Source organism: Sceloporus occidentalis, unplaced genomic scaffold, assembly GCF_023333645.1.
Source record: "Sceloporus occidentalis isolate IW3139 unplaced genomic scaffold, rSceOcc1.0.p SCAF_1, whole genome shotgun sequence".
Taxonomy (NCBI): Eukaryota; Metazoa; Chordata; class Lepidosauria; order Squamata; family Phrynosomatidae; genus Sceloporus; species Sceloporus occidentalis.
This window is the reverse complement of record NW_028316981.1, coordinates 136710885-136724324: the sequence shown is the minus strand read 5'-3', so window position 1 is coordinate 136724324 and position 13440 is coordinate 136710885. Positions and strand designations below refer to the sequence as shown.

The window sequence follows — 13440 nt, the reverse complement described above, 5'->3', positions numbered from 1 at the left end:
GACATCAGTGCCAGGAAAGATTCTAGAGGAGAGCATTGAGCAGACAGTCTGAAGCACTTAAGGGATGAATGCTGTGATCACCAAAAGTCAACGTGGATTTCTCAAAAACAAGTTATGCCAGATCTCTTATTTCGATATAATTACCACTGTGGTTGATAAAGAATATGCTGTGGATGTAGCATAGCTTGATTTCAGTAAGGCCTTTGACAAGTTCAACCATGGAAACAAGCTACTGTATATACTCGACTACAAATCAAGAAATGTATGCCCCAAACTAGACCCTAAAATCTTGGGTCGACTTATATACGGGGCAGTACACTAATACTACTTAGAAAGGTCTTGTAACAAGCAAGCCTAATGCACCTCAGGGCATGTGTTTTTCTCTCTCTGCGTGTGTGTGTGTGTATGTGCGCGTGCATGCGAGAGAGAGAGAGGGGGGTAGAGATTCCCAGTCTGATCTGCAGGACTTCTCTTCCCATGGAAGAAACACCTAATTTAACACCATTTCCTTCCCTTCCTAATGCAATTTGCAAGCCTTCTCTTCCCATCAAAGAAACACCTCTTTTAACTCCACTTGCTTCCCTTCTCAATCTGATGTTAAGACTTCTCCTCCAGCACCTGGGAATCGGTGTTAGGTGGTTGGGAGAAGTCCAGAGAAGGAGAAGGAGGGATGGAAGTGATATTTTCCCCTTTCCATCGTTTATTATAGCCCCCTAAGTTTTACCCTCGACTTATCCACAGATCATATCAAAATCCATGATTCTGATCCTGAAACCTTCCCTTGAGGTATACATGAGGTCGACCTGTACACAAGTACATGCGGTAGTAAAATGTGGGCTAGACAGTGTGACTGTTAAGTGGATTTGTAGTTGGTTGGCTAATGGAACTCAAATGAATGGCTCTTCCTCATCCAGAAGAGAAGTGACCAGTGGAGTGCCAGAGGGTTCTATCCTGAGCCCATTGTTATTCAACATCTTTATACAATATATACTTGACTATAACTCGATGTCATGTATAGATCGAGGGCAGATTTGGGGGGCAAAATTATGGATTTTGATATGACCCGTGGATAAGTCAAGAGTATGACTGAAAGGTCATGTAACAAAGGATCTAAAGGATGAAGCAAAGGAAACAATGCCAAATAACTTACAAAATTGCAAGAGGCACAACTGTGTTTACACTGAAGGATGGATGGATGAGAATACAGGAAGGTCAGTGCTTCCCAGACAGATTACACTCTTGCATTTCACCAAGGGATGGTTTTTATGAGAGTTAAGTTACAGTACTTACATTGACCCATGGATAAGTCGACTCAGATTTTTGGGGTCAAACATTTGACTAAAATTTCTAGACTTATACATGAGTATATACAGTAAATGACTTGGATGATGGAATAGAGAACATGGCTAACAAATTTGCTGATGTCACCAAATTAGGAGGAGCAGCTAATACCCCAGAAGACAAAATCACAATTCCTTATGGCCTAAACAGGTTATTGCTGGACCAAAACTAATGAAATGAATCTCAGCTGGGAGAAATGTAAGGTATTCCAGTTTGGCAGAAAAAATGAAATGCACATATATAGGATGGATGACACCTGGCTTGAACAAAAATACATGTGAAGGGGTCTTACTAGACCACAAACTGAACATGAGTCAGTAGTGTGATGGCAGCAGCTAAAAAAGCCAATGCAATTCTGATCATCACTTAATCTCCTTTGCTTTCACTTATACTCCACCTCCTCGTCATACTGTTCAACGCCATTTTCGTAACCTTCAATCTGTTGACTCTAACCATCTTGGTCAGACCCTGGATTCATCTCTCTCTTCCCTAAATCTCGGGGATTCTGCTGATTCAGCAATGTCTTTATTTAACTCCACTCTTTCCTCGACTCTTGACCATTTTGCCCCTGTCTCTGTACGCACTTCTTCCTCTAAGACTAGGCCTCAGCCCTGGCTTACTCCCATCGTTAGGTTTCTCCGGTCCTGCTCTAGAGCAGCTGAACGTCTTTGGAGAAAGTCCAAACAGCTGCCTGATTTTATCCATTTCAAATTTGTTCTTTCTTCCTTCTCACACGCCCTCTCTATGGCAAAACAGAATTATTACAAATCATTGATCTCTGCCAATGAGAGGTGCCCGCAGCGTTTGTTCTCCACATTCAACTCTTTGCTTAAACCTCCCTCTCCTCCTGTCTCTTCATCATTCTCTCCTAATGACTTTGCTAATTATTTCATCTCTAAGATCACCACTATTCGCTCTGAGATAGTCCCTCCCAATTCTTCTTCTGCTCATAATCTTCTATCACCCTCGCCTAACAAATTCTCTGCGTTTCCTCCTGCTTCTTTGGATGAACTCTCGACACTTCTGAACTCTTACAAACCTGCAACTTGTTCTCTTGACCCAATTCCTACTCGTCTTCTAATCTCTATAGCTCCTTCTTTTCTGCCCTCGCTTCTCCATATCTTCAGTCTCTCTCTCTCTACAGGCTCTTTCCCTTCGGACTTCAAACATGCTCTCATTTCCCCAATTCTGAAAAAACCTTCTCTTGACCCCTCCTCTTTGTCTAGCTATTGTCCGATTTCTCTTCTTCCCTTTCTTTCTAAGGTTTTGGAACGGGTTGTTTATTCTCGCTGTCTTGAGTTTCTTGAAGCCAACTCCATTCTCGATCCCTTTCAGTCTGGCTTCCGCCCACGGCATTCTACAGAGACAGCCCTCACCAAGATCTCAAACGATCTTTTACTGGCCAAGGCAAATGGCCTTTACTCTGTTGTCATCCTTCTGGATCTGTCTGCAGCCTTTGACACTGTTGATCACTCTCTTCTAGTTAATATACTTTCTGACCTTGGGTTCTCAGACTCTGTTCTCGACTGGTTTCAATCTTATTTGTCTGGCAGATCTTTTGCAGTGGTTGCTGGCGGTCAGACTTCTTCTCCTGTTCCCTTATCTGTTGGAGTTCCCCAGGGCTCTGTTCTGAGTCCCCTTCTGTTTTCTCTCTACACACTGTCCTTAGGTAAACTCATTAGCTCTTTTGGTTTTTCCTACCATCTGTATGCTGATGACACCCAGTTGTATCTTTCCACCCCCAACCTTTCTCCAAGGCTTGAACAGCAAGTTTCATCATGTCTCACAGCTGTCTCGCAGTGGATGTGCCATCAGCGTTTGAAGCTCAACATGTCCAAGACGGAGCTTCTTGTCTTTCCTCCTAAGCCCACCCTTCAACACTCATTTTCTGTCTCTGTGGACAACATTTCTATTCAACCAGTCCAGCAAGCCCGCAGTCTTGGTTTCATCTTTGATTCTTCTCTGTCGTGTATCCCTCAGATCCAGACCACAGCCAAGGCTTGTAGATTCTTTTTGTACAATATTGCTAAAATCCGACCATATCTCTCCGCCTCTACTGCCAAGATCCTGGTTCATGCCCTAGTGGTCTCACGACTCGATTACTGTAACGTCCTCCTGGCTGGGCTTCCTCTTTCTCACCTCCGTCCTTTAATCTCTGTCCAGCATTCAGCTGCACGCATTATCACATCCGCCCACTGCTCTGACCACATCTCTCCTGTGTTGGCATCCCTTCACTGGCTCCCCCTCCCTTTCCGTATTCAGTATAAGCTCCTGCTGTCGACGTTTAAAGCCCTCCATGGGCTGGCCCCTCCTTACTTATCAGACCTTCTTTCTCCTCACCTTCCCACCCGGGCCCTCTGTTCTGGTAGTCAAGGTCTGCTGTCCCAGCCCATGGTTTCCTCTGCCCCATCTCGGATTCGCCCCTTTTCACTCGCTGCCCCTCACTCCTGGAACCTTCTTCCCCCGCGAGCAAGGGCCATCACTTCTTTAACCAGCTTCAAAACAGAGTTGAAGACCATCCTGTTCAGAGAAGCGTTCCCAGGCATTGCATAATTGTCGCTTGCTATTTGATGTTCTTTTGATGCCTGTTTTATCAAACCATTTCCTGTATTGCTATGTATATGTATTAGCCTACTAGCCCCACCTCCTTTCCTTTCTCCTTTTATGTCGTGTCTCTTTAGATTGTAAGCCTGAGGGCAGGGAACTGTCTAATTAAAAAGATTGTATGTACAGCGCTGTGTAAATTTACAGCGCTTTATAAATAAAGGTTAATAATAATAATAATAATAATAATAATAATAATTCTACGCTGCATCAGTAGGAGTCTAATGCGTAGTTCAAGGGAAGTCTTAGTACTACTCTATTCTGCTTTTTTCAGTTCTCACCTGGAATACTATGTCCAGTTCTGGGCAACACAATTCAAGAGGAATATTGACAAACTGGAATATGTCCAGAAGAGAATGACCAAAATGGTGAAAGGTTAGAAACCTTGCCCTGTGGGGAGTGGTTTAGGGAGCTGGGTATGTTTAGTGTGGAGAAGAGAAGGTTAAGGGGTAACATGATAGCCCTGTTTAAGTATTTGAAGGGATGTCATATTGTGGATTGAGCAAGCTTGTTTTCGCTGCACTGATGCAAAATACAGAAAAAGAGATTTCTCCTAAACATTAGGAAGAGCTTCTTGATGGTAAGAGCTGTTTGACAGTGGAATACACTGCCTCATACGGCGATAGAGTCTCTTTTGGAGATTTTTAAGCATTGTCTGAATGGCTAGGCTTTGGTTGTGTATTCATGCATGGCAGAGGATTGAACTGGATGGCCCTTGTGGTGTCTCCCCACTCTGTAATTCTGTGATTCTAGAGACTGAGTTGGTATGGTTAGCTATGATTGTAAAGCATATATTTAAAAGATACCTATTAATAATCTTTTAGATTGCATTGTTGAGATACTGTCAGATAAATTCTTTAGGGGATTTGTGCTTAATTTCTGTAACATTTACTTATTCATTTGATATTTTTATGCTGCAGTCATCATATTCCCAATATAGTTCACAGGAAAAAATGATGAGCCTTCAAATCATTTCCGATGTATAGCATCCCTAAAGCAAGGATATTATGTGGGTTTCTTGGCAAGATTTGTTCAAAGGGGGGTTGCCTTTGGACACTGGACACAACTGGACACAATATTCCAGGTGGGGCCTGACCAGAGCAGAATACAGCTGCCACGTCACACTGTTGACTCATGTTCAACTTGTGGTCTACTTGGATTCCTAGATCCCTTTCACATGTTGTCTCCTTAAGCCAGGTGTCCCCCATCCTATATCTGTGCATTTCATTTTTTCGCCCTAAGTGCAGTACCTTACATTTCTCTGTGTTGAAATTCATTTTGTTAGCTTTGGCCCAGCTTTCTAGTCTATTCAGGTCATTTTGAATTTTGATCCTGTCCTCTGGAGTATTAGCTATTCCTCCTAATTTGGTGTCATCTGCAAATTTGATAAGTATTCCCCCAATTTTTTCCTCCAAGTAATTTATAAAGGTGTTGAACAGTACTGGGCCCAGGACAGAGCCCTGTGGGACCCCACTGGTCACTTCTCTCCAGGGTGAAAAGGAGCCATTGTTGAGCACCCTTTGGGTTCAGCCGGTCAACCAGTTACAAATCCATGTAACAGTTACCTTGTCTATCCCACATTTTACAAGCTTGTTTGCAAGAATGTCATGGGAAACCTTGTCAAAGGCCTTATTGAAATCAAGATATAATATATCCACAGCATTCCCTTCATCTACCAAGCTAGTAATTTTATCAAAGAAAGAGATTAGATTTGTCTGGCATGACCTGTTTCTCTGAAAGCCATGTTGACTTTTTGTGATGATGGCATTGCCTTCTAGATGTTCAAAGACTCTCTGCTTAATGATCTGCTCTAGAATCTTTCCTGGTATTGATGTCAGACTAACTGGACGATAATTGTTGGGATCCTCTTTTTCCCCCTTTTTGAAGATGGAAACAACGTTTGCCCTCCTCCAGTCTGCTGGGATTTCTCCTGTTTTCCAGGCATTTTCAAAGATTATTTCCAATGGCTCCTATATTACATTTGCCAGTTCTTTTAATACCCTTGGATGTAGTTCATCTGGTCCTGGAGATTTAAATTCATTTAGACTAACAAGGTATTCCTGTACTGTCTCTTTACTTATTCTGTACTGAATTTCCCCTAATCTGTCCTCTGCTCCATTGTCCTCAGGTTGAGCATCCTTTTCCTTTTCTGAGAAGACTGAGGCAAAGAAGGTGTTGAGTAATTCTGCCTTTTCTCTGTCCCCTGTTAGCATGTTGCCATATTCTGCATGCAGTGGCCCCACCATTTTGTTTTTCTTCCTTTTGCTGCGGACATATCCAAAAAAGCCCTTTTATTGTTCTTAACTTCTCTAGCATGCCTGAGTTCATTCTGTGCTTCAGCTTTTCTGACTTTACCCCTACATGTGTTTGCTATTTGTTTGAATTCCTCTTTGGAGATTTCCCCCCTTTTCTGTTTCTTATACATGTTCTGTTTAAAACTTAGCTCAGTTGAAAGTTCCTTAGTCATCCATTCTGGTTTCTTGAGACACCTCCCATTTTTCTTCCTCATTGGAACTGTTTGAAATTGTGCCTTCAGTATCTCCCCTTTGAGAAACTCCCATCCATCCTGAACTCCCTTATCTTTTAGTATTTCTGACCACGGGATCACCCTCAATACTTCTCTATCTTTACTGAAATCCGCTCTCCTAAAGTTTAGAATGTGTGTCTGACTACACCTGGCTTCTACATTCCATTGTATAACAAACTCCAGGAGAACATGGTCACTTCCATCTAATGATCCCACCACTTGCACCCCATTAACCAAGTCATCCTTGTTGGTTAGGCATGGCATTGCTATAAGTTGACAGATAACTTGAAGCCACATATGCACACAAGAGGAAGGAAATCATAATAAAATTGTATTGTTTGATAATATATGATGTTCAAGAAGAAGAGGCAGTTTTGAAAAGGCTGTATACTTTCTGGGTATTCAGCATGTCAGAATTCCAGTCTGAGGCTGTGATCTTGGATAAAATTATGTATGTTTTAGTCCCTCAAATCATTGAACATTGTTTGTGTAACGTGCATAAGATTATAGCTTAGATATGCAGACAGTGCTTACATGATTAAATCGTGGAATATGTATAGCCTGGCAAGAGACAGATTATTTTCTGAAGACTTTCAGGAGATTTTTCTAGACCCTTTTTGTTAACAACTATAGCAAGTGATGTAATTATTTTTGGATTTGTGCCCACAGATTTTCTCCCCTAACATTTTTTGGTTTTTGAAATCCCTGTATGCAGTGCAATGGAACCAGAGTCCACTGTGGTCAGGGGATGTGCATTATTACAAAGAACTAACATGGCAATTCACCCATTAATCAGTCTTGTACTCACATGTTTGCAAACTTAGACACTAATTGGCATGGGCTCTCTGTTTGCTGAATAAAAGATTAATATTTATATGTAGCTTGGGATTTCTGTGAAGTTTTAATTGCCTGAATATGACTTTCGTGACATGCCTGGCTTTGAACTGTTGCCTAAAAAACTGATGCAATTGGCAGAGTGGGTTTCTGAGCAAGAGTCTTGTAGCTTGGTGATGTCAGATGTCGGCACAGCCAAGGATAATGTGAAGGCTGATTTGGGCAATGGAGACATTGGGGAAACCATCTCTGTGAAGGGATGACTCTACTTCAGCCCTTGTGAATGGGACCTTTACTTCCTATGGATGAGCTCTGTGTTCCCAGCAGGTCACATTTTTGAATGTGCTGCAAGAATAACATAAAAGACCCCCTCTCCTCCTTGCTAATGAAAGCACCGGATGCCGGAGAGATTTTGTGATGTTTACTTTAAAAACTCTTGTTAAAATGTTAGGAAGATTTCATTGTGTCTGTCTCAGTCCCTTTCTTCAGATCCTTGGATTACTTTTGTGATGCAAGAATGGAATAAAGAGTGGTGGTTCAGTGCTCTTGCAGCATTGCCAGCTTGGGTGATTTCCTTGGTGTTGTCTCAAACACTTTACTCTTCAAAAGCATGAAAATGTAGCCCTCTAGTGACTCAGAACCAAAAGCCAGGAGGCAGATGAAAAGAATACCAAGGCTGTTTGAGCAGGAATCACTTGTTTGTTATTTCTAAATGTTTGTAGAAGTCATTTGACCACCCATACTGGTCCTACTGGCTCTGGTTTTTTGACTGAAGTTGGTGGTGCTGAGGGTCCTAAAACCTGGCTGGGAGCTAGGAGTTTAATATCATTTACCATACTGGAAATCTTATTTGCTCAAACAGCTGCAAGAGCATCACTGTGCAGTTGGCCCTTTGAATATGTGAGGGTTTGTTTCTGGGACTCCCCCTAGAATGCAAAAAAAAAAAAAAACCATTGATAATCATGTCCTATATTATTAAATTGCAGCAACATGGATGTGCATGGTTCAGGGTGTCTGGTTTCATATTGCTGCCATTTAATAATATGGAGTATTTGAATTAATAGATCTAAAGCCAATGGAGCCGAAGGGTCAACTGTAGTAATAGCTGTTGCTGTCATTACTTTTTTAAAAAACTGATGTTTCAAGGTAAAGTAAAATATATAAAAGTTTCAAGTAATTATAAAAAATAAAGAAGACAAATTAAAAAAAGAATAAAATTATATAAAGTAATAACTATAGAAAAAATAGAAAGTGACTTCCAACTTACAAATATATATTTCCCTATATCAGCTGTTTCATACACCTCTTCTGTTCAAGTCCATCCTTCTAACTCTAAAAACCAACAATTGCCAAGTCACTAGTTGTTGGGTTTTTTTGCTTGCTTGTTTGTTTGTTTTTTCTGGAGACAATCACTTGGGGTTTCCAGTCTTACAAATGTCTCTGTTGATTTTTTTCTCATCAGTGTCGATAATTTATCCACTTCTGCTAATTCATTCAATTTTTTTCAACTGGTCCTCCTTTGAAGGTAACATTGAGTTCTTCCACCTTTGCGAGTACATTAATTTTACATCAGTAGTCATATATTATTATAATATACTATTTCCTACTTGTTCGTCTGTCAAGCTGAGCAAAAATAGTTCTGATTTTAACTGTATATATCTATACCCAGATCTTTTTAGCTTCTTCACAAGTCCACCACATATGATAAAATTATCCTTCTTTTTGTACACATTTCCAACAAGCATTTGAAACTCCTTTGTACGTTCTAAATAATTTTTCAGGTGTCATATATCATTTTAATACATTTTATAAAAAGTCTCTTTAATACCATAGCATAATGTTAATTTTAACCCTTTTATCCACATCCTTTCCCATTGCTCCATCTATATATTATTTCCTAAATTCTTTGCCCATTTTATCATAGTATTTCACTTGTTCTTCCATTTCAAACTTTTCCAAAAGCTTATACATGTTACTATGTTCATCATCTCTATGTAGTTTCAGTTCAAATTCTGATTTACTGTGTTCAAAATACAGTGGTACCCCGGGTTACGAAATTAATTGGTTCCGCTGCCGCTTTCGTAACCCGGAAACTTTCGCTAGCCGAATAGCCCATAGGCGCTAATAGCGAAAGCCGTGATTTCGTGTGAAATCGCGCCGAAAAGCACCAAAAATTTTTTTCGTAACCCGGAACAGTTTTTTTCTTTGGAATTTTTTCGTATCCCGGGAATTTCGTAAGGCGGTGCTTTCGTATCCCGGGGTACCACTGTAATAGCTTTTTTAAAACCATCTTGAATCTTTCAAGTAACTGTAAGTAAAAAAAAAATACATTGAAGGCTATACCTCTCTTTAAGTAATTGCTCCTTTGATTTAATTTTATATTTACCTTGACAAAAATCTAAAAGTTCCTGATAAGTTAACCATCTTCCCTTGCCTGTTGTTTTTCTTCTAAAAAGAGCTTCATATGCTGAGACCCACAAAAGCATTCTCTGACAAAGCCTTAATTTATTATATCTGTTCCAAAATCTTAGAAAGACACATTTTACAAAATTATTACAGTATTAAAATCTACTTTCACTTTGTCATATCATAAATATTCATGCTATCCATGCTATTATTATTTGATGTTTTTAATTTTTTGGCTTTAGAAATGACTATGATGAAATAAATTATGGCATCTGGTGAGAACAATGGTAGAAGGGCTCCTAGGGGCTCAGTCTGAGAGGGCCGGAGCAGAAGGGCAGGAAAAAGCTGCTCGATCCTGATTTTTCCAAAAGTGGGTTGCCTGCCCAGTCCACTGTCAAGGCAGGCTGAATATGCATGACCTGACAGCATGGTATGGCATCAAGCTGTGCTGCTGGGTAATTTTTTTTGTTGCCTCTCCACCATACATGCGCACCGTTGCACAAACACACCACCTGCGAACACCAAGTACCTCCCATGTCCACCCAGAGGCCATCCCATTGGATGGCTGCCCCTTTGATCGGCCACAAAGTTGCATGTGCGATACTCCACCTGTACAGGGCATTGGTACATTGCTGTGTGAGTGATATACTGGCAAAGCACAATCATGGAGGTCCCCCATACATACCCCCTTCACTTCCCCTTATCCCATGCCCCCATTGGACTCCTGTATAGTTTGTGTATATTGTAGTTACATCCATTGAAATCGTTGGACTTTCATTTTTCTTTGTTGCAGCCTTGCACTTGTGTTGGGGCATTTATATGCAGGCGTGAAGATGCTCATTTTCTGCCTTGAGTTGGACTTCTTTTTGTTCCGTTTTTTAGCCCTGGAGTGTGGCTTTGGTGTGGTTTCCAGCAGCTTTCAAGGCATATGTCATCTAAATGCCCCACCTTCAAAGTGTCTGGAAACCGCTTTATTTTGATGATGATGTGTATTTTTTAAAGATTCTGTGAACCGCTTTGATCGTTCGGAAGAGCGGTATACAAAGAAAGTATATTATTATATTATTATATTATTATTTTGCCCATCTTTTTCACCCCAGAGTTATCACTACCAAAAAAAACCCCTGAGGTTGCTGTTTTTAGGGGGATTTCAAGGATTAAATCCAGGCAGGATATCTAGAAAATTAAGCTCTGTACACACACACACACACACACACACACACACACACACACACACACTTGAAGCCCAGTAAAAAAAAGTGATCTCACAACTAGAGACAGGCTGCTGTAAAAGAAGAGCTGGATTTCAACAGGAGAAGCATTCATTGAGGCATTCTTTGATAGATTTTAAATGTGGATTGTTTTAATAGGAGTATTATCTTGTTTGTCTTTTTAAACTGATGTGTGTTTTAATGAAGTTGTTTGTTAATTGTTGTTGTCCCCCTGCCTTGATCCATATTATTATTATTATTATTCAGCATGTAATCCTGCTCTTTACATTCATTCCACAATGGTTTCTCCAACATAATTTTGTTGAATACACAGCTTTTTTTAAAGAACTGCATGTTTACAGTTTTGTCTCTGCTGAGGCAGTAACTAAAACTTGATTCACATTGTCAGTTGTTTGTTTTGGGGTCACTGTTTGTAAGTTCTAAGTGACACAGATGTCTTTTAGTCTAAAGCTTAAGTCAAAATCCAGCACAGGGGGCCAGGGTTCTGTTTGCCAGATGTGACCCTGAATGGACTGACTTGCCAGATGTGACCTTGAACAACAGTGCTTGATAACTGAGTTTGCTGGTAGTTATATGAAGCATAGATATTCCTCTTTTAATTCACTGGGTTCTACCTTCTAGGTGCGAATTGCACTGCAATTGGATGATGGTTCTAGGCTCCAAGATACATTTTCCTCCAGCCAGACTTTGTGGTATATTCTCCATCATTTTCCACAGACCAGGTGAGTGCAAAGAGAAAACAACAATATTTCAAAAAGCTAAAGTCATAAAACACAGGCAGTGTGTATGCTGCTGAATGAATAGATGGTTGTGATGCTATTTCCAGGAGACCTGAAAGACTTATGGATTATTTAATTGGGTTGTTGTCTTGCTCTTTAACTCTGTTGAAAAGATATATAGTAATGGCTATCACCTTAGACAGGACTAGATTATACTGCAAGTGTGGGCACCCTACCATATGTTCTTGGGATAGTGATTCATTCAGTTGATTCCCTTTAAAGCATCTGGGTACCATCACTCGCTAAAAAGCAGGGAAGGCAGATGGCAACTTGACATAAGCTTTGTTTGGATTGCGCATCTGCTGTCTGCCTTTGGAGGGAATGGTGCTGGAACAGAATATTCCTCACTTACCCCACTGATTGTGCTTTAATCCACCTTCTGTTGGCCAGACACTTAAAGAGGGAAAGAAGCATCGTTTGGTCTAAACTACATGTTACATGCAGATGCACATAGCCAATAGTCAGTGGCCATTTTGTGTGTCTAAAGTCACAGTATAAAAGCAAGGATGCAGGAGTGAGTAGGAAGAGCACACAAGAAAGCAGCACTTAACTCTTTCCTCATCTGTTCTTTCCCTACTGCTGATCTCCCCCCTTCCGCCTCATGTGGTTTAAAATGTGTTTTTGTCCAAACACACATTTTAAATGTCTTTGAAGGACAAGGACTGCTGCAGAGAAATTTTAGAGCCAGGAAATAATAGCCAGGAAAAGGATTAAGCTTTCCTTTTCCCGTGCAACTTCGCTGCCATCAGTTGTACCTTTCTGAAACTGCAACTCACTCTCATACCTGCACACTTGCACTTGCATTTGATTGCCTGTAATGTGTGCTTTAGCCCCTAGGTTTCACAAAAATTTAAATAAACCGTTTTGTTGTGCATATGTGCTTCTTAATGATTATACATAGCTTGCCTGTCTGTAGGGTTCCTTCAGTGTTATACATTTGTGGCTACACAGTCACTCACTAGAAATCTTTGACTGAATACAATATGATTTTTCCAGTGGAGAGTGCTTTTTTGGAAGGGAGGTTGTTTTTGCTGTTTTTAGGTGCTCTGTGAAACATAGTTGCACAAGTGTCATCTGATATTGCATTGGTGCAACCAATGAGGGCAACACAGTTCTTCACTTCGTGTCCTGAGGTGGTTTTATTTTTCACTTTTCAATGGGTGTGTGTTTCGCCTCATCTGGATTAAAGCAACATGTAGCCTAACTTCTTTTTCTTCAAAACTGTTTTTTAAAGAAAGGTTATATTACAGGCAATCTCCTTGTTGTAGATGAGATCAAAAAGAGATGTATAGGAGAACTACGCTGTGGCTAGAATCAGGTTTGGTGTGCTGAGAGTGGGCAGAAGGTTTCCAGGCAAGCATGTGGTTCAGCATATTGGCTGAGTGGGCTATTTCAAACCTTTTGAGGTATTGTTTCAAAAGAGAGGGACTTCGTTGTTCTCGTCTTGTGTCTTGTTCTACCTCAGAACCAGCCTGTGTTTCATATGTAATGTCTACGGATTAGGAAGCTTCTGTGATGGTTTGCCTCCCTCTTGCTGCAGCCCATATTTAGTGCTTCCTTCTGTCTGAAGTGGATTCAAGAACAATAGCTGCTCTTCAAGAACAAATGTCAAACTAATAATCTGTACTCCAAAGACAATTTTGTTACTTAACTTTGTTTCTTTTGTGGTTTAGAGGGCTGAGTTTCATGAATCATAGTCAGTTGCAAAAAATTCTGT

General features: G+C 40.6%; 1 protein-coding gene across 1 annotated transcript in view; it reads left to right on the top strand.

The window, feature by feature from the left end:
* The window catches only part of LOC149322259 (tether containing UBX domain for GLUT4-like), a 130753-nt gene that overhangs the window by 19636 nt on the left and 97677 nt on the right, over positions 1-13440 (top strand). The window contains exon 4 of the mRNA XM_089538108.1: positions 11566-11666. Coding sequence (XP_089394234.1) covers positions 11566-11666 — 101 coding nt within the window. The remainder of the gene's footprint in view (positions 1-11565; positions 11667-13440) is intronic.